Source organism: Hemitrygon akajei, unplaced genomic scaffold (assembly GCF_048418815.1).
Source record: "Hemitrygon akajei unplaced genomic scaffold, sHemAka1.3 Scf000045, whole genome shotgun sequence".
Taxonomy (NCBI): Eukaryota; Metazoa; Chordata; class Chondrichthyes; order Myliobatiformes; family Dasyatidae; genus Hemitrygon; species Hemitrygon akajei.
This window is the reverse complement of record NW_027331931.1, coordinates 4344330-4368007: the sequence shown is the minus strand read 5'-3', so window position 1 is coordinate 4368007 and position 23678 is coordinate 4344330. Positions and strand designations below refer to the sequence as shown.

The 23678-nt window shown below is 44.2% G+C and overlaps 1 protein-coding gene across 1 annotated transcript in view; it reads right to left on the bottom strand.

Moving 5' to 3' along the window:
* LOC140720621 (NACHT, LRR and PYD domains-containing protein 3-like) overlaps nucleotides 1-23678 on the bottom strand; it is a 57495-nt gene that overhangs the window by 19474 nt on the left and 14343 nt on the right. Inside the window, exons 3-7 of the mRNA XM_073035453.1 lie at nucleotides 15230-15522; nucleotides 8765-8930; nucleotides 7225-7319; nucleotides 4902-5261; nucleotides 4141-4307 (exon numbers count right to left, since the gene is read on the bottom strand). Of these exons, the coding sequence (XP_072891554.1) occupies nucleotides 4141-4307; nucleotides 4902-5261; nucleotides 7225-7234 (537 nt within the window). The 5' untranslated portion in view covers nucleotides 7235-7319; nucleotides 8765-8930; nucleotides 15230-15522. The remainder of the gene's footprint in view (nucleotides 1-4140; nucleotides 4308-4901; nucleotides 5262-7224; nucleotides 7320-8764; nucleotides 8931-15229; nucleotides 15523-23678) is intronic.

Below are 23678 nucleotides of genomic sequence, written 5' to 3'. Positions count from 1 at the left end.
TATACAGATTAAAGAGGAGGAGATGCTTGCTGTCTTGAGGCAAATCAGAGTAGACAAATCCCCAGGATCTGACAGGGTATTCCCTCGGAACTTGAAGGAGACCGGTGTTGAAATTGCAGGGGCCCTGGCAGAAATATTTAAAATGTCGATATCCAAGGGTCAGGTTTCGGAGGATTGGAGGATAGCTCATGTAGTTCCGTTGTTTAAAAAAGGCTCAAAAAGAAAACCTGGAAGTTATAGGCTGGTAAGTTTGACATCGGTAGTAGTTAAATTCTTGGAAGGAATACTAAGAGATAGGATCTACAAGTATTTGGATAGACAGGGACTTACTAGAAAAAGTCAGCATGGCTTTTTGCATGGAGATCATGTTTGACCAACCTATTAGGGTTTTTCGAGGAAGTTACCGGGAAACTGGATGAAGGGAAGGCAGTGGATGTTGTCTACATGGACTTCAGTAAGGCCTTTGACAAGGTTCCGCATGGGAGGTTAGTTAGGAAGATTCAGTTGCTAGGTATACATGGAGAGGTAGTAAATTGGATTAGACATTGGCTCAATGGAAGAAGCCAGAGAGTGGTAGTGGAGGATTGCTACTCTGAGTGGAGGCCTGTGACTAGTGGTGTGCCACAGGGATCAGCGCTGGGTCCATTGGATCATCTATATCAATGATCTGGATGATAATGTGGCAAATTGGATCAGCAAATTTGTTGATGACACAATGATTGGAGGTGTAGTGGACAGTGAGGAAGGTTTTCAAAGCTTGCAGAGGGATTTCGACCAGTTGGAGGAATGGGCAGAAAAATGGCAGATGGAGTTTAATGCAGACAAGTGTGAGGTATTGCACTTCGGAAGCTCAAACCAAGGTAGAACATACAAGGTAAATGGTAGGACACTGAGGAGTACAATAGAACAAGAGGGATCTGGGAGTACAGATACATAATTCCCTAAAAGTGGCGTCACAAGTAGATAGGGTTGTAAAGAGAGTTTTTGGTACATTGGCCTTTCTAAATCAAAGTTTTGAGTATAAGAGTTAGAATGTAATGGTGAGTTTGTATAAGACATTGGTGAGACCGAATTTGGAGTATTGTGCGCAGTTTTGGTCACCTAATTACAGGAAGGATATTAATAAGGTTGAAAGAGTGCACAGAAGGTTTACAAGGATGTTGCTGGGACTTGAGAAACTGAGTTACAGAGAAAGGTTGAATAGGTTAGGACTTTATTCCCTGCAGCGTAAGAGAATGAGGGGTGATTTGATAGAGGTGTATTAAATTATGATGGGTATAGATAAGGTGAATGCAAGCAGGCTTTTTCCACTGAGGCCAGAGGAGGAAAAAAACAGAGGTCATGGGTTAAGGGTGAAGGGGGAACAGTTTAAAGGGAACATTGGGGGGGGGGCTTCTTCACGCAGAGAGTGGTGCGAGTGTGGAATGATCTGCCAGATGAAGTGGTGAATGCGGGCTCACTTTTGACATTTAAGAAAAACTTGGACAAGTATATGAATGAGAGGGGTGGGGAGGGATATGGCCCAGGTGCAGGTCAATGGGACTAGGCAGAAAAATGGTTCGGAACAGCCAAGAAGGGCTAAAAGGCCTGCTTCTGAGCTGTAATGTTCTATGGTTCTATGGCAGGTGTATGGATGAGGGGGAACCTAATTGTAACCTGTGGAATATCCAAAGGCATTGAGAGGACGCGGAGATGATGTAGACTATTTTTGAATCTGGGAGAAAATTTAGAAACAAAAGTTGTAAAGAGTGTCAGGAGAACTAGTGCAGGATTCCATGCAGGTTGAGTCGGTGTTAGGAAAGGCAAAAACAATGTTAGCATTCATTTCGAGAGGATTAGAATATAAGAACAAGGACTGGCTAGACCGCATATTGTGAATGGTTTTAGACCCTGATCAGAGAAAATATGTCATGGCTTTGTGGAAAGTCCAGAGTGGAATCAAAACTAACAGAATCAGTGATCTTAAACCAGATTTTGACGAGAATAATTCCTGGATGCATCTGTACTGGCTGGAGTGTGGAAGGATGAGGGGGAATCTAATTGTAACCTGTGGAATGTCAAAGGCATCGAGAGGATTATGTTTCAAAGTGGGAGAGATGATGTTTCAAAGTGGGGGAGTCTACAACCAGACGGAATAGCCTCAGAATAGAGGGACGTCCATTTAGAACAGAGATGAGGAGATTCTTTAGCCGAAGCGTAGTGAATCTATAGAATTCATTGGCACTGACAGCTGCGGAGACCAGGCCATTGGGTATATTTAAAACAGAGGTTGGTACCTTCTTGATTAGTCAGGTCAGCAAAGTACACTGGGAGAAGGCAGGAGAATGGGGTTGAGAGGGATAAAGAAATCACCTATGATGTAATGGTGGAGCAGTATCGATGGGCCCAATGGTCCATTTGTGCTTCGATGCCTTATGGTCTTATGATGTGTAAAGACAACAGAACATTAAGGAATGTCAGTGCGGCCATCTTATGATGGAGATGGTTACTGCCTGGCACTCATGCTGTAAAATGATAATCACTTCCTAAATGCAGACATGGGCTTCCTGATTAACTGAGGAATTATGAAGTAAGCATTGAATAGTCTTCAAGCAACATACACCTATGATGGAATTAAGGTAATCGAGGATGCAACTGAAGATGGATGGGCTTAGGACATTACTCTGAGAAATAAGAGCAATGATGTCCTGGGTTTGAATGATTGATCTCCTAGAACAGTTACCAGTAGGGAATTGGAAAGGTTTTCCATAACTAATTTGGATATTATGTGCAGTTCTGCTCACCTACCTACAGGACAGATGGAAATAAGTTTGAAAGAATACTTATTACGCAGACCTTCTAACCCCTTATTCTACTTCCAGGTCATTTGGTCGGCTGACTTGGGGCTCCTGGCTGTCGCACGATCTAAATTTAAGTTCAGAGCTGTCTGCGCCTTTGCTGTTGTAGCCCCTAGACTGTGGAACAGCATTCCCCTCCATATCAGATCTGCCCCCTCCATTGACTCTTTTAAGTCCAGGCTCAAAACTTACCTTTATTCACGAGCGGTTGAATCTTCCTGATGTGGCTGATTTTTGGCTTGTGCCTAGGCTCGTGTATTGTTTATTTTGTGCCTGTAAGCTGAGTGTCTTGTTGTTTATATCTGTGTTTCTTGTATTTGTAATTTTAGCTACCTGTTATGGTTTGTACAGCACTTTGGTCAACATGGGTTGTTTTTAAATGTGCTTTTTGAGTAAATTTGACTTGACTTGACTTGACAAGGATGTTGTCAGGACTGGAAAACCTAAGTTATAAGAAAAGAGTAAAGGGGTTAGGACTTTATTCATTGGAACGTGGAAGACTGAGGGCAGATTTGATAGAAGTGTACACAATTACATGGGGTATAGACAGGATAAATGCAAGCAACATTTTGTACTGAGGTGAAGAGGTGCTACAACAAGAGGTTATCAGTAAAGGGTGAAAGGTGAAAAGTTCAGGGGGTACAAAGGTGAAACTTGTTAATTCAGAGGGTGATAAGAGTGTGAAACTATCTAGCAGCGCAAGCAGTACAAGCGGTTACATGCGGTTAGATCCATGAATGTTAAGGGTACAGATCGCCATGGCCCGGTGAAGGTCAATGGGAGTAGGTAGTTTACGTAGTCCGGTATAGAATAGATGGGCCAAATGGCCTGCTTCTGTGCTGTACCTTTCTATGACTATGCCAAGTCTGCCACACATTGTTTGGGAACTCACGGAGCCAAGACCAGCTGTCAAGACCCTCCGTCAAGTACTGCAGTGAAGCTGGTTGGCTCAATTTACAATCTGACTGTTTCATACTCATCCTGGATTAATGAGATGAGGTGAATCTGCTCGACAGTTCAGACAAGATTTGACATTAGTTTAGACTGGATGTCCATGTTCAAAGTCCAGATATGCAGCCACTGCTCTTATATCAGACTGATAAATACAGCAGGTGTGAGAGGTAAAGGTGACACTGAACCTGTAGTTCCCAGTGCTCCCCACCTTAACAGCTGAAACCAGATCTGCTGGAGACAAGTCAGAGATCAAAGGCTCCAATTCCATGTAGAACTCCAAGAAGGTGAAGGAGATTAATTTTGGTCACTATTCCCAGCAGTTCTGTGACAATACACAAGCTACACTCACCTCATTTTCTTCTCTACTGAAATGTCCCTCCTTCGTCAACATCCAACCGAGTCTTTCAACCTTTTCTTCAATTGCTTGTTTGAGTCTCTCTCTGTAGAACTTTGTCAGTTGGTAGAGTTGATACTCGCCCCCCTCTGCAAGGAGGTCAGAGATTGTAAACCCTGGCTCTGTGAATATAAAAAGGAATATGTAGGCTTGAACTCAGATATCCCTCGTCTCCACCACTCTCACCCAACTCAACAAAAAAACGTGTCTTGAACCTGCCTACAGACACAAACAATGGATTGATTCCAACACTGGCCTTAAAACCAAACCAACGATGTTCTAGACATTACGTAATAGAAGGACCACATTTAATGCAAACCAGTCCATCCCCCCAACCAGCCCACTCACCTATTTCAGTTTTGGATGGGCAATAGATGTTGGGACTGTCGGTAATATTCGCTTCCCAGATTTCGGAATCTGGATTCCTCAGTATTCCTAGATGGATACTTCCTCCATCCTGGCAAATACATTTCCCCTGATTCACATCCCGGAAATTCTCTCCTTATCTGGACAGCTGCATTTCCTCCAATACACATCCTGGAAATCCTCAAAGCAGGTAGTACATTTCCTGTAGTGGGGTAACGGGTGCCCCACTACACCACGTGTACCACACCCACACATTCCCCCTCTCCTCTGACCAACCCTCCAACAAGGCCTCACCTTTACCCTCCTCCTTGCCACATTCTGCGAACCCATCACCCTCATATTTCACTCACCTGCTCCTTGTTGGGGACTTGACAATTCCGTGTTCAACGAGCTTCTGAGCTGACAGTCAGTCGCCTCACTTGTGCTGGTTCCAGGGTCCTGATCGATGTCTCTGACGTCACTGTCTCTGGGCTGACAGACAGTCACCTCACTTGTGCTGGTTCCAGGGTCCTGATCGGTGTGTCTGACGTCACTGTCTCCGGGCTGAATTTGCTCCAATTCTTCTGTGGCCAGACCGCATTCCATTGGGACATTGCTCTCAATCTGACCCTGCTTTGGTACCTTGCTTCCTGTGTCCCGATCATCTTCCCTCGATGATTCGCCTGGTTTAAACCTCTTCAATCCTTTTGTTACTCGCTTCAATTTCCCACCTGAAATAAGTGATGAATTGCAGGTTATACAAGTATAATTTCAAGCTGAGCAAAACTGATTCAGACTGCAGTGGAGCCAAGACACAGTCTGACCAGATTTGGAGTGGAACTGTGCTGGGTAATGTGAACCGTACGTCCTGCCAGGTGACCATCCCAATAACCCGGTGACTGGACACATTAACTCCCAGTAAAATTACAGGATAGACACAGTAATACTGATCACTGAATTCACAGCAGTTGAACACACGGATGACCACAGGATCTTAATGCAACGGTGTCCGGTGACACTGGGAAATATCACTGCGATTATCTTCCAAAAGCTAAGATCTCCCAGGGTCACTAACTGTCCAGTCATCTGTGTCACACACCGACCAGCAACGGGATTACACATGGTCCAGTCTGCTGGATCACACATTCTCCAATCGCTTTGTCACATGATATCCAGTTCCCTTGGTCACAGAATGACCATTCCCTTGAGAGGCACATTGTCCAGTCCCCTGAGTCACAGACTGATCATTACCTGGAGATCTATGCTGACCGCTGCCCTGGTTCCCATCTTATCCCCCGCCTGATGATCATCATGTAACAACTATGCAAGTCATTGGCAAAGTCTTGGTTATAGAGCTTTGCGTGCAGTTGCAGTTGGTAATCTATAGGATGGACGTGCTTAATCTGGAAAATGTGTAGTGAAGAATGAACACTACGGTACTGGACTAGGGTGTTGTTCATTGTGTTATATGGTTCGGCTAGGACAGTTTTCCCTGGAGCTCAGGGGCTTGAAGGGTGACGCTACACGCGTATATGAACATAAAATAATCCGGGGCATAGATAGGGTAGATGGTCATGTTATTTTCCCCGTGGTAGGGGAGTCTGAGACTTGAGGGCAGAGATTTGAAACGGACCAAAGGGGCATTTTTTCACCTGCTGGGTGATGGGTATAAATTACGTGCATCCAGAGGAGATTGCAAACACAAATAAAATTACGAAGTTGAGAGCATGTGGTCAGGAAAAAGGATAGAAGAAGTTTACAAGGGAAATTTGATAAAAACTGCAGGAAAATGGGGCAATCTCAGGCATTTAGATCAGCATGAATTAGATGGGCAGAAGGACCCGTTTCCAGGCTGTAATATCGTTTTACTCCACCTGGAATAACAGATTTGAACAGAATCACAATTTCTATAGGTGACAGAGACATTTGGTAATTGGTAATACCGGGTTTCCCAGCAGAGATCCTAGGAATTTAAATTCATGTAGAAGATCATCTCAGGAGGGAAATAATGAGAAACTCACATTCACCATTTCTCCACAGCCCAGACATTCATTGGGGTATTAAATCTCTGAAGCAGACCACAAATGTATCTACAATGAGCTGCCTCCTGGTCCTCAGCCATTCCCAACACCGGCAATAATCTCTGCTCTGCTACAGAAAACAGATTTTGGAAACACCCCACTTCTCGTTTGTGCAGCAGCCGAGAAAACCCAGGGAGGTGTTGATAGCTTTCCTTCCAAAAACTGAAATGCTCTGTTATCACACAATCTCTGAAATCCAGTAAATGCTCCTATTTTCTGGTTCTGAATTTTATAAATGAAAGTTGGCGATGTCTTACACCGCAGTACTAGTTTGGAGGTGAAAAGGACCCTGACCATTTACATAAACCACAAGACTGCTGTTGCATTCCTGTCTGTGTTTCACTCACGACCACCTGATTCTGGAGTCCCTGTTTCATTCACTCAGGTGAAGCTTTGCCTGGTGAGTGGAGTGATTTGACCATCACCGGTGTCAGGACCCTGCGCTGGAACTGTTAGGTTTGATCAATTATTTAAGGCCTCTTTAGCAGTGGGATAAATGGCACTGCTTGATGAAACTTTTCTATGCCCTGTTAACATCTGTGTAAGTTTCTTCATCTGAACTACTGTGTACAAACGCGACAAAAGTTTAATTCAAAGATCCCAGTGATCATACCTGTGTCCATTCTGATTCTGACTGACGATTGTTGATTGTCGTCGTCTTGTTTACATTTTGGTCCCGGTTCTGGAAAGCTCCACCTGCTGGTGATGCTGTGAATTACACAACAAGCAGACAGTGAGTTAGAGAGACTACAATTACTTTGCAAATATGACAGTATTTCCATCCCTTGCATCAGAGAAGCAGTTGGCTTGTGGACCAAACATTCCCGCTTAATAACAACTTCTGCACCATCTCTGTATCTCTGTCCAATGATATCTGGGGTATCTACTGACAGAGTCACAGAGTAATAGAGTCCAAATTCAGTGTGTTCCACTCAACGAGACAATGCCAACTACAGTGCCAACCGAGATGGTCACAATTTCCTGTGATGGGCCCATTTCCCATCTGGCCTTTTCACTCCATCTACACATCCCAACTGTTTTTTTTAAATTATGCGAATGCGCCTGCCTCATCCACTTCCTCTTTCCTCCACATAATCCCCAACATCTGCATGAATCCGCTGCTGCTGGGGTTGGTTTTTCAATCTCTTTGCCACACTTGTCCATTTAGATCCCCTAGATGCTACGATAATCTTCTCTGTGAACAGCAACTACTAATGCTGTGCATTCTGCGATCTTACCCGTCAAGTAAGCCTTGTGCAACCGCATCCAAATCATTGCAATAATATAACGAATATCAAAGTTCCCAAATTGTAGCCTCATGGCACACCACTGATTACTCACCTCCATTGCGAGGAGAAGCCTTCAACCAGCACTCTTTGCTTGCTACCTTGAAGCTAATTTTGAAAACATCCAACTTGCTCTCTCCGGACAGCATGAGACCTGATCATCGAGACCAAGCTGCCATGTGACACATTGTCAAAGGCTTTGCTGAAGTCCTATGTACAACATCCATGGGAACATAACTTTGAATTTCCACCTCTGCTTAATGTCACCTTCACAGGTTCTGACAATGTAATTAGCAGAAAAGTACTTGATGAGGCCAAGGTATGTCAATGTAAACTGTTGCTTGCCATTTGCTAGTGAGGATTGAATAAAATGCAGTGTTGGGACATTTTGCTTTATAAAAAGTCTGTTCTCAGCAGAGGCTTGCATGACGATATATTCGAGGGTTAGTATATCATTGCAAATTGCAATAGCCAGAGGAATCAATGACATGTTGCTGCAGTTCATGATAATTCCGCATTTCTACAATCACTACAGCACGACACGTTTGGGGCTTCATATAAAGGGAGGAGATTGTCAATGCATTTTCAGGTGATTATAATATAACAAGGAAACATCAGAACTGACCAAACACTACTTCAGATGATGCAGGACCTTCAAATGAGCAAACACTGAGAGAATGTTTGTGACTTTAAAGAGCTGGGCTTCTGAAAGCACATTACTAGACCTGGAGTGATTGGAGCTGGGTCAGGCAGAGGCATATCTGGTATTTCTGGGCACATTCAGTCCATTTAACTAATTTCCTACCTTCCTTGTACAGATATGTAATGACTAAAGGACCAGTGTTCGTGTAAATGAGACTCACCAACCTTTCTCCTGACTGAATCAATAGAAACTCTGAGTCAGAAGGGTTTCTCTCCAGTTGGTGCTCTCAGTCCTTGGGCTGGTTCACTTGTCACTGTTCCCTCGTTTTCAGTCGTGGTTTGCTTCCAGTTGTGGGCTTTTCTTCCAATAAATCTCTCACCACAGGTCTAACTTTAACCAGAGAGATAATGAAGCACATTAACAATACAAAGGAGAGTAAAACATTTCTGCTCAATGTTCCAAAGGCAAATCTCACTGAAATTTAAACGCTGAAGACAAATAAAAGGATCTCAGTGAACAAATCTGTAATTGTCCCTCACACGTCACGAATCCTGATAGGGGATACGAAGGACTCATCATTCTGTCATGATAAGATATCGGAGCAGAATGAAGTGATTCGCCCCATCGAGTCTGCACCATCATTCAATCATGGCTGATTATTTTTTTTTGCCCCAATACCATATTCCTGCCCTCCTCTCATAAAGTGCTGGAAACTCGGTAAATCAGATTGGATCTGTGTAAAAATACAATGTGGAAGACCCAGTATCAGAACTGGGTTTGTCCAAGATGATGCGTGATATGCTGAACGCTTAATTGCGCAATTTGGCCCAGATCTCATCCTTGCTCATACCTATAATGGAGAAGGTACGACACCCAGTGTTCTGAAAAGGTAGTAAAAGTAATTATTGGGGCATTAATAGTGATCTTTCGAGACACGAAAATGAAAAGCTCTTGAATTTATATAAAATGGACCTTCTAGTTAATCCCTGCTCAACATTAGTTCTGTATTGTTAAGCACGTGAGCCTCATTGCCTCACAGTACGCTCCCTCGGACAAGGCGAAATTATTATTATTTTTTCTTGCGTTACTCATTACTATTTCCTGGACACCAGAGAGGCTGCCGGTGAAACAGTTCTGTCCACTCTATTGACGTTTAACATTTCGTCTATAACAGGAAGCACGACAATGTACCACATTCAATCGTGTTTAATATGATAGAATCTAACGTGGTTGGGTCTCCGATGTTCCCACAAATTACTATTTTTTCAGCTGTGTGGGTCAACCATTGCTCTGAGCCGTAAATTTTCACATGGCCTGAAAAAAGCGCAGCATCAAGGATATATCTTTTTTTTGTAATGTGCATCCAATGCCCCGACATCCTTCCAAGAATGGGGGCGACCAGAACTGTATGAAACACTCCAGATGTGGTCTGATCGAGTTTTATGAATTTTGAATGTAATATCTTGACTTATAAAGGCAAACATGCCATTTGCCTTCTTAACCAGCCATGTAGCTACTTTCAGGGAGCAATGAACTTGGACTCCAAGATCCCTATGCTCATCGACACTGTTAAGGGTCTTACATTTAACAGTGTACTGTCTCTTTACATTCCACCTACCGAGGTGTCAATATGATCATCACAATCAAATCTCCCTGAGTTTTCTCAGGTCCTGTTGAATTTATTGCCAAGTGCACAAGTACGGGAAGGTACAGGTACAGAGAAACACTGACTTGTGGCAGCATCACAGGCAAGTACATTCAGATAACACACGGAACAGAAATTATATGATTCTCTGTCAGTCACAATATAAAATATCGTTTTTATGTCGTTAACAATATATAGAGTTTTGTGAAGTGACCAATTTATAAATATATGGTATGTATCGATTGAAAATTTAGAAATATTGAATTTGGTCCGTCAGTCAAATGGTTGACACAGTTTGGGAACAACTGGACTGTAAGCAGCTGTCCCTACAACACCGACTGGGACTTCCTGCAAGCCCAAGAGCAGTCTGGTTATTCCTTCTCTTTGAACACACAGACAACAGGAACAGGAGCAGGCCACTCGGCCCCTCCAGCCAGTCCTGTCATTCAACAAGACCCCATACCTGTCCATCCTTGCCACACCCCCCAACACCACTCATATCCTTACTTTGCCCGGACCATTAGCCCCACTTACAGGTCAATAGTCTGCCCGTGTTTGTCCACCAATATGGTGAATCCCTCTGCTCACCACCACCTTGGGCTCAAACATTTCCACAGATGAGCCCCTCCTGTCCCCACTGAGACAAACATCCTGTCTGACCCCTCTCACACCATCTTTATCCTTTCAATAAAATTCCCCCCACTTCTTCAGGCGGGATCTCTGGCACCCCGGGGAGCCGGCATCAAGCCGATGGACCGAGCGGTCTCCTCCTGCTTTTCAGCCATAAATCAGACACCGGCTGCAGATTATGGTTCACAAAAGCCCCCAACTTCCCTCGGAGGGAAATGGAGATAAATAAAAAAGGGGGACATTTAGTTTGAGGTTTGTTCCGCTTTGACAGAGAGTTCGGAACGCGAGCGGGAGATGGTGGTACCACCCTCTCCACTGGCCCTCCTCCACTATTGGGTGTAACCAGTAATTGACAGCTCTTCGCATCAATGAGAATAACGTAGCTTGTAAATACTCTGTTCACAGCACCGGTGGTGGGGTGGGGGGGGAGGGGGGGATGTCGTGATTGGTACCTCAGCCATTAACCCGTTTCAATGCGAGCCTGGCAGCACGGTTGAGTGAAATCAGCCTTTTCTCCTTGGAGCGACAGAGGATGAGAAGTTAAGTGATAGAGGTGTATAAGATGATGAGAGACATTGATCCTGTTGATAGTCAGAGGCTTTTTACCAAGGGCTGAAATGGCTACAACGAGAGTGCATAGTTTTAAGGTGCTTGGAAGTTGGTACGGGGAAAATGTCAGGGGTAAGTTTTTTACGTAGAGAGTGGTGACTGCGTGGAATGGACTGCCGGCGACGGTGGTGGAGGCTGATACGATAGGGTTGTTAAAGAGTCTCCTGGATAGGTACATGGAGCTCAGAAAAATAGAGGCCTATGTGCAAACCTAGGTAGCTCTAAGGTTCGGTACAGCTTTATGGGCCCAAGGGCCTGTAATATGCTGTAGGCTTTCTATGTTTCTGTGTGTGCGACGTAAAGTACCGCACACATATCGTTAGGTCCTGGTGTGGGAGAGCACTTGTATTTTAAAACACCGGAATGGCCGTTTATTCTGGTTTCAGAGCGACAACAAAATCAATGATGGGATTCATCCGGCTGTGCCGTTGTTGGAGTGGGCAGCGTGCTTTTTTTCTCGAGTTTGGTCACAAAGTCCCGACTGATTTGGGAGAACTATCGAGGCTGATCTGGTTTCGAGTAGATTAATCAATGCAGAGTTTTGCTGTTCAGTATTTTGAAAAAAAGAACATCTGTTTTACAAATGTAAACCAGAATTGCCAGCTGGGTTCACACACAGTGTATTAGACAACAGAAAACTTCTCATCCCTGCAGTCTTTGTCTCCTGGTAAACTCAACATCCTGACAGTGTGGACCATAAATACCCCTTCCTCTCAGAGCCAGGGGATCACTCAGACAGCTGATCGCTGAGAGGAATTATGTTTGTTAATTGTTAAAATTCACCCAGAGTCAGATAGATGGAGTTGATGTGGAGATCGGGAGTGTCACAGAGAAAGGGCCGGACAGCTGAACCCTCTCCATTGTCCATCCGACCGCCGACAAATGGTGGCTCCACGGGGATCTCCGGCCACTCGTGGCCATCCGAGGTCCCCTGACCACTAGTGGTGCTGAGGGGTCTGTGTTGGGGTCGTGGAAAGACACACGGAGTCTGCAGCAGGATTAACATGGAATCGGGAGCTTGTTTCTCGGTCCAACACCGTGATGTCCAGCTCACCGAGTTACTCATAAATTCCATCCCCTGACGTAGCTGGGGCACATACTTAAAGCACAACGTTGGATGTAAACGGTTCATCAATTTAATGCTTGTTTTCAATTCAACCATATACTTAAAATTACATCTCCCTTCGAATGCACTGATTATACAAGTTTACATTAATTAAATTGTTAGTGCTTTTCCAGTCAACCTACAAACACACATAACTGGAGCACACATCCCTCAAAACTGATGCTGCAGGTAATGAAATCATGGCTGATCTGATCTGAAATTTCATTCTGTATTCCATCATGTCCGTCCCTGTAACCCATTGTTTATCAAGAATCTTAGCCTTCAATGGAATGAAAGGCTTTGCTTCCACTGGCCATTGAGGAGAAGAGTTCAGAACACCCTCAGTCAACACAGGAACAATAGATGTATCCGTCTGAAATTAGAAATTCTGAAAACGGAACAGGTGTTTGCTGGGCGGATGTCGCACCCTTGCTTTGAAACAGGTGGCCATTGTTCTAGACCTGTTACTAATCTTTATTTAACCTGTGGAAAATGTCAATCGTGCAGTTAACATAGAAAAGCATGGAACATAGAAAACCTGCAGCACAATACAGGCCCTTCGGTAAACAACGTTGTGCCGAATGTAAACCTATCTTAGAAATTACTAGGGTTACCCATAGCTCTCAATTTTTCTGAGCTCCATGTACCTATCCAAAAGTCTCTTAAAATAGCCTATCGTATCACCTCCACCATCGTTACTGGCAGCCAATTCCACCACTTACCACTCTCTGCGTAAAAAGCTTACCCCTGACATCTCTTCTTACCGACTCCCAAGCAGCTTAAACATGTGCCCTCTTGTGGCAGCCGTTTCAGCCCTGGGAAACAGCCTCTGACTACCCGCACGATCAATGCCTCTCGCCATCGTATACATCTCTATCAGGTCAACTCTCATCCTCCGTCGCTCCAAGGAGAAAAGGCCAAGTTCACTCAACCTGTTTTCATGAGGCATGCTCCCCAATCCAGGCAACATCCTTGGAACTCTGCTTTGCATCCTTTCTATGGGTTCCACATCCTTCCTGTAGTGAGGTACAGAGCACAGTACTCCAAGCGGGTTCTGAACAGGGTCCTATATAACTGTAACATTACCTCTTGGCTCCTAAATTCAATTCCACGATTGATGAAGGTCAATGCACTGTACGCCTTCTTAACCACGAAGTCAACCTGAGCAGCTGTTTTGAGTGTCCTATGGACTCGGACACCAAGATCCTTCTGATCCTCCACACTGCCAAGAGTCTTACCATTAATACTGCAGTCTGTCATCATATTTGACCTAACAAAATGAACCACCTCACACTTAATCGTCTTGAACTCTATCTGCCACTTCTCAGCCCTGTTCTGCATCCTATCAATGTCCCGCTGTAAACTCTCACAGCCCTCCACACTATCCACAACACCCCAATCGTTGTGTCATCAGCAAACTTACTAACCCATCCTTCCACTTCGTCATCCAGGTCATTTATAAAAATCACAAGAGCAAGGGTCCCAGAACAGATCCCTGAGGCATACCACTGGTCACCAGCCTCCATGTAGAATATGACCCATCTACAACCACGCTTTGCCTTCTGTGGGCAAGCCAGTTCTGGGTCCACAAAGCAATGTCACCTTGGATCCCATGCCTCCTTACGTTCTCAATAAGCCTTGCATGGCAGACCTTATCAAATGCCTTGCAGAAATCTATTTACACTACATCTACTGCTCTTCCTTCATCAATGTATTTAATCACATTCTCAAAAAATTCTAACAGTAGGAACACAAAAAAGCACAGACGCCAGAAGTGGCTCGAAAAAACAAACAAAAAAAACATTGATGTCCTTGATCGCTGAATCAATGCAGAGGCACCTGGTTGGTTGGAAATAAAGATCCAAAATAAATACCAGAAGCTGAATTATTCGCAACTCAATTCCCCAAGATTTCCTGAGAGTGTGAATACTGTGCATGGTTTCTTACAAATAACCCCGCCTACTGCCCCACACGTATCTCTCGTAACCATGGCAACACACACAGTGCTGGGGGAACTCAGCAGGTCAGGCAGCATCTATGGATGGCTGTAAACAGTCGGCATTCCGGACCCAGTCCCTTCCTCAGGACTGGAATGGAAAGGGGAGGAGGGTAGATGATTGACTGATTTGGAAGGTGCGGTTTGTTGTTCTGTGAGGCTCGGAGCTCAGGGTCTGTGTTTAAAGAGCACATTCCTCAGAACAGGGAGCGGCCATTCCACTGAAATCAAATCCAAACCGGTTCGTCAAAACACTGTCGTTCAAATGTGATGGAAGTTTAACGCTTTCTGCTACAGGGAACAGCGGTAGAACCAATGGCACAATGTAAAGAACATTACCTGTGACCTCCAAGGTAACCGTACTTTTTTTTCCAAGGCTGCTGCCTGGCCAGTAGAGTTCCTCCAACATTTTGTGTGTTGCTGGGATTTCCAACATTTGCAGTTTTCTCTTGTTTGAGAGAGATCAGTGACGGGTCACTGCCCCGTGGGCTATTTCATATGTCACTACCGGGGTGAGAGATTTCTTCTGCTTGCACTCAGTAGTAACCACTCTTGGTTCTCTTAATCCATTTGGATAGTAATTGACTCGTTTACATGAACATGTCAGGACTCCCTTCTCCCACAAAACTCACTCTCAATCTCGACTAAAACATAGTCTCGCTTTAAACGCTGAACCGTTGTGCGGAATCATAGACAACACTTACCTCTGATGTTGTAACCGGACGGCGTTCAGTGTGGTCCCGGGAAATCACAGTCTGACATCCCGGTGACCGACAATGGTCCTGCATCGGTGTGCTCACCCTGTACGGAGAGTTGAGTCTGAGCTGCTGCTCCCGAGGCCACTCGGCTGTGATGTGTCCGTCGCTCATTACAGATGGACAGGGCCGGGTGAGCCGGGGTAGAGCGGGACTGCCGCAGTCCGGGTCACGCTAACTCTCACCGGCTCAGGACGGGTCTGATAGCGGGAGGAGGTGGAAGTGGGATCAATGTAGCAACCCTAAAGAGGGAAACAAACAGGCTGCATTAACCTTTCTGTCCGGATTTCCGTGTGGATCTCTCCTTTTTCTTTCATCACAACCAGTGGGGCGGAGTTTCTCTGTTTAACACAGCGTGTCCCAGGCTGCGGATTTGATCCAGCCCGGGTTCTGGGAAGGTCTGAACTCCGCCCTCTGTGTAAGAAAGTCTGCCTGACATGGATAGAGTTTCAGCTCAAACCTCCCTCACCTGTTCAGGTACAGGGAGCCGCATTTCTGCTGAAATTAAACCAAACACATTCGACTATATATATATATATATATATATATATATATATATATAGTCGAAAAAAATATACTTCTTTTACTATTTACTATTAAATAGTATTTACTATTAGAAAGTATACTATTTTCTATACACTGTTGTCACAAGAAACCACCCCCCCCCCCCCCCCATCCACGGCTAACAGTCGGTTTCATTTCACAAGCAATGGTTGTTGATCCGCACCCCGTCGGAAATAACTGTGGAGTGTTTTTCTCTTAAAAGTTATTATTTCCAAATGGCCAGAGGAAGGGACTGCGTTGTCATTGAAAATACCACATACGTTAAATAGGCAGTCAAAAAGGGATTGACGCACTGATTGAAAATGAGCACGAGTGTCTGTGGGGGGTGTAGTGGTATGCTGATTAAAAGTGGAAGCCTCACTCCGCTCTATCCCCTGAGCTAACGCTCACTCTCCCCGTCCCTCTACCTATCTACCCTACCTGTACACCTCATGGTTTTGCAGACCTCTGTCAAATCTCCCCCAAATCTTCTACGTTCCCAGCAGTGCATGCAAGGTAGCCAAACATCTCACAAAACTAGAAGCCTTTTGCAAGGAAGCATGGGCAAAAATACCCACAGAAGTATTGAAAGACTATTAGCTGGCTACAAAAAGCGTTTACAAGCTGTGTTTCTTGCCAAAAAGGGTGTTACTAAGTACTGACCATGCAGGGTGCCCAAATCTTTGCTTCGGGCCCTTTTCCTTTTTTGTTATTTTGAAACCGTAAAAGATGGAAATACAAAAAAAGGTAATCTTGCTTAAAATATTAAAGAAAGTGTCTTTAATTTCTTAATTAAAAATTCTTAAAAGTTAATTCTTAAAAAGTCTTTAACTTTATGCCTTTTGGAAATCAGGTCATCTTTTACTCGCTTAGCTATTCACAGTAACAGAAATTTCGACGGATTTTAATTTATCTATTTATTTATTTACTTATTTATCTATCGGTCGGTCCATCTATTTATTGATTTGTTTGTTTGCTTGTTTTTTGAATTTTGTTTGCGTGTTTGTCCATCTTTCTCTCTATCTGTCTACCGCTCGAGGCACGAGAACCGAATCATATTGGTAGTTATTCGACAGACCCAGAGCACAGAATCCGGCCCTTCCCAAACGTGCCCTGACGAGCATGAGACCACCTGAATTCGTCCGTAAAACCACTGATTGGGCCATATCCCTAGAAATATTTACTGCGCATGTCGAATAAACGTTTAAATATTTTGGAAGTATTTGCCTCCATTTCTTCCTCTGGCAGCTCATCCCACTGGGGATAGCATTTCCCAGCACAAAGCCGCTCAGAGGCTTTCTGATCGCCCATCTTTACAAATGCATGTGCTTATTATAACCGACCGTGAAACTTCCTCCAGAGGAATTCTTTCTTTATCGCGTTTAGTCCAGATTAGCGAACGGGATGTTGATAGTCTGGGTGCACGGCATAGTGACATTTTTAACCATTGCCCGAAATGATCAAAGGGCAGACTGTCCCGGGCAGAGGTGGCACCAGGCCGGTCACTAACCAGCAATGGACTAACCTCTCCCAGAGAGATGGAAGGAGGGCGGGAGGGAGAGCTGGAAGGGTATGGGTGGATGAGAAATAATAGAGATAATTGAGATAGTTGCACGGTGAATGATAGAAAGAGAGAGTGATAAATGTATTAAGAATTGAAAGAGAGAGAAAGAGAGAAAGAGGTGGTGGTAAAAGAGGGAACGCCAAGGAAAAACAGAGACGGAGAAAGAATGGGCAATTGAGACAGAGACAGAGAGAGTGAAAAAAGAAAGGGAGAGTGTGTGTGACAGCGGGAGAGTAACAAGTAGAGCCGCATATGGTCGGGCAGAGACCGAGCGATTCGGGTTCAGTGTCGGGCGGAGACCGGATTCAGATGGAGAAATGGAGAACATCTGACATGGATCGGGTTAAATTGGCACAGGGTCAGTGCCGAGGTGACCTATCCGCCGAAAATCCACAGTCTCCTACCTCCTTACTTTCGCCTTTCACAAAGAGTACTCATATTTGACTCAAGTTCTCTGCCACTAGATTTGTTGAGAGAAGCTATTTTTAGAAAGCAATTGAAGGAATTGGTCCAAGTTCAGTGGAATATGATCCTTTTGTTCCAGGAAAGGATTAAGCTGAATTCATTCCACCTCCAGGCAGCATCGGGGTGGAGCTCACAGAGTAAAGTGGAGATCAAGTTCACAGCTTGGAATTCATTGAACAAAGAACATCTCTCCGGCGGTTGTAATGGGATATCATGAAATACCTTGAGAAGTATACAAAGGAATCCGCCCAGAAAATGTTTTCAATCATAAAAAGTTCAGCACAACCTCTGCAGTTCCTCTCTGTATTTCCCATCATCCCCCACTCGCTGACCAGTTCCCGGCCTGGTTCAGGTTGTTCTTGAGAGTGAGGTTCATCTGCAACTTTTGCAACCTGCCAATGTCTCTGCTCATCCCAGTCCGCGGCCCGCACAAGCTCATTGAAAGGCCAGTCACAGGTTACAAATCTGGATCCAGAATATTTCATTTAGTCTAATTCAGAAGCTTTTTGTTCCTTTGCAGACAATTGAAATCCCAACAGACTCTGTTAGTGACCTGAATTCTGGGACCTCATGGAGCCCACCTCCCATCCTAACTGGCTTTCCTCCCGCATTAATCACATCACTGCCTGTCATGTCCACTATCCTATCACATTCCATTCCGCCCCGTCCCATCCCTCTTCAGTTTTGGCCATCCCCATCACTTCCCTGTATGCTCCAGTCTTGACCATGTGCTGGACCACAAACTTCGAGCAAACCTTTGGCTATACGGCTGATGTTTGAATTGAAGACAGTCTCTGCCTTCAGACTCCGTATGTTACAAAGGGACAACAGAGTACTTACTCCCAGGCCATTGAAAACTTATCACACTTCACGTCCGATTCTTTTCACCCGAAAACGGGCTGTGTTCCATACCTACCCTCTTCACCGCACCATCCCACGGATGCATGCGTCCCCACAACCCAGGGGTGGTAGCTCTACTGTGGGAGGTCAACTCGAATGGCAATGGAGCTGCTCCGTTTCCGAGTTCACAATAATAAACACAAATCACACTGCCCGACGGTGTGACCATACGCTTCTTCAGGCTATTAAAGTGATTTGGAGGCACGTGCGCATCGATTTTGCAATAGTCCCGGTGGTTCAGAAGTCACACCGTAAGTCCGGGTGACTCCATATCTCAGAGTCTCTGCATTCATTATACAAATCCCTGGTCTGCCCACCGCGCATACAAGGTGCGTGCACAGACCCACAACACGTGAAGGAGAACCCCGCCTCAGAATGTAAATTGACCAGCTAGTACCAGCATCTCAGATCTACATTATGTGCAGAGATTACAACATAAGATACATCCCTAAGACAGACGTCAGAATTTGAGGTTATGATCCCATTGAGTTTCCAGAATACCGGGTTCATGTATAAGAGGGGAGTAGAAATGGGTGTTCAGCGGGACTGACACCCAGGGATAGAGTCTGAACATCATTTGTGGAATATCAGCCCGGATCACCACTTTCTACCTTAAGGAGATAATGTGTCATTCTGAAATCACCAGAGGTCAGAAACCACGTCAAGGACACTCAACGAATTATAGATTTTAGCACCGTAATTGTAAACTAAGCTCAGAACAGTTACTTACTGCATTTTGGGCAAAATATCACCTTAATGGGTATCGTGACGACAGTACCAAAGGAGGTGTAAGGTATTCCTTCTTCCTCTAGTTTGAAGGTCACCGGTGGGCAAGATGTAACACCCGCTTAACACCACCGAACGCGATTCACAGTCACGTGAAGCCACGTGAAGTCATGTTCCTCAATGTTGTCTCGCAATTCTAATAGTAGTTAGGAATGTGTGTGCTGTGTTGGCCTTCGTTATATGGGGGAATTAGTTTAGGAGCCGCGAGGTAATGTTGCACCTCTATAAAACACTGATTAAACGATATGTGGAGTTCTGCTCGGCCCATGATAGGAAGGATAAAGAAGCTTTAGAAAGAGAGCAGAAGAAATTTCTCACGATGTTACAACGTGCAGAGAAAATACCTTGGAAAGACGTTTCGAGCGAGCGTCAGCTTTTGGTTTTTGAACGAATGGGCATAAGTAAGATTTGACGGAGGTGCAATCAATAATGAGAGGCACAGAATGTGGGCAACGAGCGTCCTTCTTTCACCTAAGATCGACAAACCTATTGTGAGACGGTTCACGTTCAGGGTGACTGGGAGGAAGAATATGCGTGATGTCAAAGGCACATCTTTTTCTCTGCACACAGTGAGATAAGGACAAAGGAAGCACCAGAAGGGGGTGAGGTTAGGGATAGATACGTACATCAGAGACATTAGTAAATGTCTTAAACTGCATACGTGTAAAGGAAAATCAGTGGGCTATGTGGGATAGATGGGTTGGATTGACAATAGGGTATGGGTTTGGCACAATATAGTGGCCCGAATGGTCTGTACTCTGCTATGTTCTATGCAGATGCAGGCGGAACAAACTTCAGCCGGAAAATGTAGCTGAGAGGCAGAGAAAATGCAGGGGAATAAAAATAACTAAACCTGAATTCACCCTGTGTGTCAAGGACAGGATACTCGATAATTTAAAATGGGACATTAAAGAGTATTAATTTAATACAAAAGCTAACCGACAGCGACAGGAAAGTCACGCTCTTTAGACCCTAATAGGAGATCGCATTGTGCAGTTCGAATAGCGGCCTGCTGTCCGATAGTAATGTTGTGCACCACCCTCTCAAAGAAGCAAAAGTGTGCAAATACCTGTTATAATTTCTAAACAAGAATGGAACAGGCATCTCACAAATAATGAAGGTTTGTACATATCAAATGTGGACCAATTTCCAATTAGTTGCCTTCACCAGCACGTATTTCTTTCTAACAGATGTGGTCTCGGGTGGGGTGATGGATAAGTCTGCGTCAGGACTTACACCATCACAGGAAGCAGCGCATTGTAACATCCTGGGGAGCTGGGTGGTCTCCATTCATCAAATACAGACACGTCTGAGGAAATCTCTAGGGAGAGCTGCGCTAAAAGGATTTGAATTGAATTGAATTGAATTTATTACTTACATTCCTCATATAAATGAGTAAAAATCTTTACGTTACGTTTCCGTTTAAATGTGCAATGTCTCTGTCTAAATATGCAACTTACAGTAATTTATAATAAATGGTTTGAACAACAGGACAGCCATATAACTTAGCTATCATATCGGATGTGACTATCAGCTACTTGAACAAAAAAAACGAAGGAAATCGCAGAAATTTGCATTATAAAGTGGAACTGAGCTCGCAACACGGCACCATCTTGAAACAGATCCAGAAGAAACACAAATTAAACGAGATGATGTCGTTTCAATGGGCATTCAGAGAGATCTGGGTATCTATCATCCCTACTCATCACTTTCAGATCAGCAACTTGGATGAGAAACTGTTCCTGTTCAAGTGATGACAATTGGATTCAACAGTTTATATTGAATTTACAGTCTGCCACTGATTAGTTAAATCTCTGTATCGACCAGGGTCGAGAATCTACAACTGGTTTCGTCTGTTTGGCGCAGAGCTATTCGGTGAGCAAAATGAAAATTTCCAGAGATAAACCATTCCTTGTTTTATGTTCACCAGGATTTCTCTAATTACCTCTCATGGGGGAAACCTGCACTTGGAAGCAGTTAAATATTAGCTAGGCCACAGGAATGTCTGCACTAAACTCCCATCAGTCCCGAGGGTACAGCTCGTCAGCCCAGGGGTTGTATTCACCCCAGTTCGCCTCAGGACAGCAACACCTCCTCTTCTCTAATCTGTATAGTGTCTGTGACCTCACTGCTGCTTTGCCTCACTTGTACGGACTCTGTGTACATCTCCCGAGTAACTACAGAGGGAAAACATCTTTATAAGATCTCTTCCACCTCGTTTGGCTCCACTCGTGAAGTACCAGTCTGACCTTCCAGAGGGTCATTTTTTTCTTCCTCTCCTTCTGCTCGTAGTACATCTCTAGAAACTCTAATGATGCCGCTTCACCCTGTGTTCTAGAGCAAACTCATGACTTATTTTATCCATCCTAGTTAATGTCTTTAGTGTTCAATTGCATCTCTAATAGTCTGTAAGTATTTCATATGTTCAAACCTGCCATTAGTTGTAATGAACCCCTCCTGTGTCAGAAACAGGGCCAAAATTTCTCTCGAAAACCAAGGATCTCTAAACATAGTTTCCTTGCCTTTTATTTTGACAGGACCATGCAGATTCTGTGCTCTCAGATTACACTTTTGATGGGCTCCCACTGACCAAGAACAACCTTTTGATCAAACAACCACTCCAATGCCCACTTGCCAGATATTTCTGATACCATCAAAGATGACTTCTCTCCGATTTTGAATTCTCACCCCGAGGACCAGGTCTATCCTTTTCCATAATTACCGTGACTGTAATCACTTTGCAATCACTGGATGGAAAGTGTTCCCCTCCACAACACTTCTGTCACCTGCACTGTCTCATTTCCCTCACAGGAGCTCCTGTATCACTCTCTCTCCAGTTAGCACTTCTGTGTGCTGATGAAGGAAAATCTTCTGAACACATTTGACTAACTCCGTCCTACCCAGCCATTTACTGTATGGGAGACCCCGCCAAAATGTGAAGGTTTAAATCACCTACTATCACAAACTTATCTTTCTTGCAACAGTATACAAATCTTTCTATACCACGCAGACTGTTTATTGGTCTATAAAATAATCAATTTGACATGGTTATACATTTCTTTTTCCTCAGTTCTCCCTATAAAGCCTCACTAGATGAATTCTTCAGTTTGTCATCGCTGAGTAGTGCCGTGCTACATTTCCCGGCTAGCAGTGCCAAATTTCCCCCTTTCATCCCTTCCACGCTTTCACGTATAGAACAACGGAACATCGGAACATTCAACTGTCAGTCCTGTCATTCCTACAACCAAGTCACACTGATGGCTCGAATGTTAGAATTCCGCGCACTGATCTATTCCCTCAGCTTATCCGGCTGTCCTACCGTAGTCCTTCAATTGAAATATACGCATCTCCAAACATTAGTCACACCATGTTCAACCTGTTACTTCCTGATATAAGAAATAGGAGCAGGTGTAGACCATCTAGTCCACCGAGCCGGCTCCACCATTCAATAATTCATAGTGATCATGGACTCATCTCCATTTACCCGACTTTCCCGATAAACCTATTTCCCCTACTTTGCAAAAATCTATCCAACTTTGTCTTAAGAATATTTACTGAGGTAGCTTCCATTGCTTCATTGGGCAGAAATCTCCACAGATTCACCACTCTGGGAATAACAGTTCCTCCGCATCTCTATCCTAAATAAACTCCATTGGATTTTGAAGGCTATGCCCCCGAGTTATAATCTCAACTACCAGTGGAACAAATTTACTGCCTCTATCTTAGCTATCCCTTTCATAATTTTATGTCTCTATAAGATCTTCACTCATTCTTCTAAATTACAGCAAATACAGTCCCAGGCAGTACAATTTCTCCTCATAGTCTAATCCCTACCTGTCTGGAATAAACTTGTCTGATTTCAACTTTATATGTAGGTTTAACAACATCTGTCTGCACAACCACGCAGACTACTAACACCACCCATAGCTTATCAGTCCCTGTTCAGTTCAGATATACACCTTTTCTTCTCTACAGCCCAATCTTTCCTGGAAGAGAGCCCAATGATCATTTTTACGAGTATATTTAAACCGTTCTCATGTTACTACATATCAATTAATTAGGTGCGGGATTGTTGATCTGAGTAATCCAGGAAATTATAGGCCGGGAAAATTCAGGAGTCCTGCTCCTTTCACTCAGGTG